Source organism: Chlamydotis macqueenii, chromosome 23 (assembly GCF_036417535.1).
Source record: "Chlamydotis macqueenii isolate bChlMac1 chromosome 23, bChlMac1.mat, whole genome shotgun sequence".
Classification (NCBI taxonomy): Eukaryota; Metazoa; Chordata; class Aves; order Otidiformes; family Otididae; genus Chlamydotis; species Chlamydotis macqueenii.
This window is the reverse complement of record NC_141578.1, coordinates 630,133-635,121: the sequence shown is the minus strand read 5'-3', so window position 1 is coordinate 635,121 and position 4,989 is coordinate 630,133. Positions and strand designations below refer to the sequence as shown.

Sequence of the window (4,989 nt, the reverse complement as noted above, 5' to 3'; positions counted from 1 at the left end):
CTGCTTTGCGGGAGTTGTCACCTGACATACTGAAATCTGCATCCAGGATCTATGGGGCGTCTTCGGGATCCATTGTAGCTGCTCTTGCACTGTGTGAGCATGATATAGGTGAGGGCTATGCACTTCCAATTGTTCTGTGTCTAAAGAGAGAGAACGTCTGGAAATTTTGGTGTTACAAATGATAATTTTTTAAAAATTATCCTTAATCAGTGGTTAATTCCTCAGAATTTTACTTCATTGACTTATTTAAGAGTGGAAAACATGGGTAAATTAACCAGCACAGAGAAAATAGACTAGATATAGTTATTAACTAAGTCGTTCCAACTTATCAGTTTGAATTAATGGTACATGTTGACGTGCGGAAAAGGGACTCCACAATCTGTGAGATTGTAAAGTAGGTATGTTTATTCGGCACCGACCAGCACGGGGGGTAGTCCCGCCAAAACCGTGCCCCCCTGATGCGGCAACTCGCTTTGAATTTATACATCCAGGTGTTACATACACATGAAGTTCCGTAATTCACCTGTACATATGCATGATCTATCCCTGCTTCCTATTAAAATTAGTCCCAAGGGGCCATTTTCATAAACTCCCCCCACCTGCGCTTGCGCAGTGCCTCCTGGTGGTGGTCGTCGGGGGTCGTGGGGATGAAGATGAGCTGCTCCTCTTTGTCACCGCTAGTAACCCTTTGTTTTCGCGCAGACTCGGTTATGCTTTGGTTCTTGTCCAACCCGCAGGGTCGGTTCTGGCTGGTTCATGCAGAAGGCCCCTCCGCTCTTATCAAGAACTGTCCTTGGGAGGGATACAAGACTTCTCGCTTTAGATAGTCTGCACGATGGCTGGTTAGTAAAGCATAGAGCACCATCTGTCTCAGTATGCACAGCTGCAATTGATTAATGCTATACCCACTTAGGAGTTTTCTTTTAGCCCCTTCTCTCAGTCCCCCCTTTTCTAGGAAATTAGTAAATTCTTTTACTACGTTTTAATAGGACATCTCCCTCTCCAGCACTTTCTCGAAATACTTGTCGGACTCAAGCCTTTGTCGTAATTGGTTCTTCTTCCAATCACTATAGGAACTTCTTGTATTCTGAAAACACCCGAGGCCACATCGAATCACCCTGCAAAGAATTATGATCAGAACTATGATTATGATTGCTGCGATAAATAATTGCTTTAACCATGCTAAGTTTGGCAACCAAGAGGTTAGTTTCTGCCATAAGTCAGAAAACCCCCAGGAGGTGTCATCCCTGGCTATCTCATGGAAAATTTTAGTCTGTTCCCAGATTCCTGACAAGTCCCTTTCTACCCTTTTTTCTTGATCTGCATATGTGCAACAACGTTCGCCTACGGCAGTACACAATCCCCCGTGCTGGGCAAACAACATATCCAAACCTAATCTATTCTGGATGACCATTTTCTCTAGAGATGAAGTTTCCTCTTGGAGGGCCTGAATTGTATCCCTTGTCGTGGTGCTGAGAGCTTCCATAGTAGCTGAAATATTCACTAGTGCCTTCTCTAATTCACTCACTCCCAGCCATGGAATAAACCACCTCGCAAAGCTATGAAAGCCAGTGGGCCTGTCTATCAAGGGGTTGCTGCCACGTCTGTGCCTAAAGGATCGCATGTATGTGCGTAGGAATTTTGGTGTGCTGAGGTGGGTTAGGTCTTTTCTAACAATAATATTTGGTACTATAATCCCCATAGTGCACCGACCAGCCCAATGCAATGGTAAAACTTTATACCCTGTACGCCCACAAATCCAATGCCAACCACGCGGGGCGGGGAGCCCGATCACTGGGATGTTTTCAGTCCATGTCGTCCACCAGTTAGCGATTGACATTGTCTGCAGCCTCTGGGGGCTTTCATTTTCTGAGGTGGGGGCTGGTGTGGGAGAGATGAAGTCTAATAATCGCGGAACGCATTTAGTACAGTTGGGGTATTGTCCTACAAATGTTGCATTGCTACATCGTGTATCGAGGTGCCCCAAGCTACAACTACAGTTCGTTACCCATGAATCAAAATTGTCGGGCCTCAGTCCATTTGAATCACACTCCATACCTTCATTCCGCAAATTGTCACACCTTCGGTGACACGTTGTACTTTGGGTTTCATTCCCCAGATTTAGGTCTATTTGCCAATCAAGATCCCCCGGTCTTACATTTTTTAGGTCATTAAAAAGGGTGCTGTGACCGGGTTTGGGGTCTGGGAAGATTATAGCTGTCACGGGGTGTCCACTTTCCGCGTTCCTCGGTAAGTGAGAGCACAACCAGCAATCAGACAGATTCATGACCTTAGCAACCTTTTCATGAAGTTGCAAAAATGTGTTATCCTCCCATGCCCCGACTCCCTTCATCAGAATAGTGATAGTGGTTAACGCCGCAATAACACGAGTTTTTGAGGCTGTACTTGTGTGACCCTCCATGTAGACCTGGGTGCTCTTTTTACCCTAGTGTGGTGTATCCAGGCGTTTTGCTCCTTGATCTTGATTGCTGTAAAGGAGGTGAGGAGTGCCTGGTACGGTCCTTCCCACTGCGGTTCCAGGGTTTTCTCTGCAAGAGACTTCACATATACATAATCTCCAGGTTCTATATCATGCACAGGTTCATCTAGACCTCTTCCTCGGGTCCCAATCACATGCTTTCTGATTTTATTAATCTGTTTGCCCAATGCCACCATGTAGGAAGTCATAATTTCGTCCCCAATTTGCATGGATATCCCCTTTTGTGTCTCATAGGGTCCCCCATACAAAATTTCAAAGGGACTCAGTCCTTCTCTCGCCCTTGGTCTCGTTCGTGTACGCAAAAGGGCTAAAGGGAGAGACTGAGGCCATGTGAGGTTTGCTTTTTGTCCCAATTTTACAATTTGCTGTTTGATTAAGTGGTTCGTTTTCTCCACTTGACCACTCGACTGGAGGCGATATGGGGTATGAAGTTGCCAATCTATTCCCAAATGGTGACTAATTTGTTGTACTATTTTTGAGACAAAGTGTGGTCCTCTGTCAGAGGATATGGTTGCTGGAACCCCAAAGCGTGGTATTATCTCTTGTACCAATACTTTAGTTACCTCCCGAGCCTTGGCTGTCCTAGTTGGGAACGCTTCTGGCCAACCTGAAGAGGTATCAGTTAATACCAGCAAATAGCGATACCCCCCTTTTCTTGGAAGTTCTGTAAAATCAACCTGCCATTGTTGTCCAGGCCCATTGCCTTTCCCAATTTGGCCCATTTCTGGTTTGGGAATATTTTTAGGATTAGTCTGGAGGTCACACTGTTGAGTCACCTGTCTCACCATGGTATATAAGTTTCTGGCTACAATTTCTCTTATTAAATGTTTATACAGAGCCTCTGTTCCCCAATGCCTTTTTCTATGTTCCTCCCGTATCAAGTGCCACAGTAAGCAGGAGGGAATAATTAGTCTTCCCTGTGGGGTATAAGCCCACCCTTCTTCATTATATGACCCTTCTAAGTCTGTGATAAGTTTCCGATCTTCCTTGGTGTATTCTGGCTTACCTTCTAGGGAGATTTGCCTATCAGGAATTAGAGCCCCTTCTATTTTCACCTTTGTTTTGGCCACTTGTTTTGCCTCTCTGTCCGCCAGCTCATTCCCTTTCTCCAAATCGGAGCTCACTCTCTGGTGTGCCTTAATATGCATAATTGCCACTTTCTCAGGGAGCTGGACAGCTTCTAGTAGCTTCAGAATCTCTTCTGCATATTTGATATTTTCCCTTGAGAGTTCAATAGTCCTCTCTCTTTCCAAATTGCTCCATGTGCGTGCACAACTCCGAAGGCATATTTCGAGTCTGTATAAATGTTCACAACCTTGCCCTGTGCCAATTCCAAGGCTCGGGTTAGGGCAATTGTTTCTGCCTTCTGTGCGGAGGTGTTCATGGGCAAAGGCCCCAATTCTATTACCTCTTGACTGGTGGTGATGGCATATCCCGCATGTCGGTTGCCATTTAAGACATAACTGCTCCCATCTGTGAACCAGTTTTCCCCGTTTTCCATGGGGCTGTCCCTCAGGTCTGGGCGGCTTGCGTATGTTGCTTTGATGGTTTCCAAACAGTCATGGTGCACTGGTTCTCCTGGGTTCTCGTTGAGAAAAGAAGCTGGGTTGACAATGTTAGTGACTATAATTTCCACGTCGTCCTGTTCTACCAATACAGCTTGATATCTCAGGAATCTTTGTGGAGAGAGCCAGTGCCCACCCTTTGCTTCCAGTACTGCTGATACTGCATGGGACACTAAAACAGTCATCTTCTGGCCCAGAGTAAACTTTCGGGCTTCCTGTATGTTTAATGTCATGGCTGCAACCACCCGTAGGCATCCAGGCCAACCCTTTGCTGTGGTGTCTAACTGCTTAGAGAGGTAGGCAACTGCCCGTCGATATGGACCCAGATCTTGTGCCAGTATTCCCAGGGCAATACCCCGCTTCTCATGAGAGAAAAGAAGAAATGGCTTACTCACATCTGGGAGTCCTAAGGCCGGGGCCGACATCAAAGCCTTCTTCAGTAGCTCAAAGGCTCGTTCAGTCTCCTTGTTCCACTCAAGATACTTCTGCTCGGTGGCTATCAGCGCATACATTGGTCTAACAAGCAGTCCATAATTATAGATCCACAATCAGCACCACCCCGTCATTCCCAGAAAAGTCCGCAACTCCTTTACCGTCTGAGGTTTTTGAGTTTGGCATATGGCCTCTTTGCGGGCCTGTCCCAAAGTTCTTTGTCCCGCACTAATTTCATAGCCCAAATAATTCACTTTGCGCTGCATTACCTGGGCCTTTTTCTTGGACACCCGGTATCCTTGGAGTCCTAAGAAATTCAACAGACTCACCATCCATGCCATACAGTCTTCCTCTGTGTTGGTAGCAATCAGGATGTCATCCACATACTGCAACAATTTTCCTTTCTCAGACGGGGCTTCCCAGGATTCCAGGTCTTTTGCAAGCTGATTGCCAAAAATGGCAGGACTATTCTTAAATCCTTGCAGCAACACC

General features: G+C 46.0%; 1 protein-coding gene across 1 annotated transcript; it reads right to left on the bottom strand.

The window, feature by feature from the left end:
- Positions 1-982: 982 nt before the first annotated feature.
- Positions 983-1,840, bottom strand: LOC147597932 (syncytin-2-like). Its single transcript, XM_086765944.1, has one exon. It carries the CDS (start codon positions 1,838-1,840, stop codon positions 983-985), a length of 858 nt encoding a protein of 285 aa, XP_086622070.1.
- Between the last annotated feature and the right edge of the window lie 3,149 nt (positions 1,841-4,989).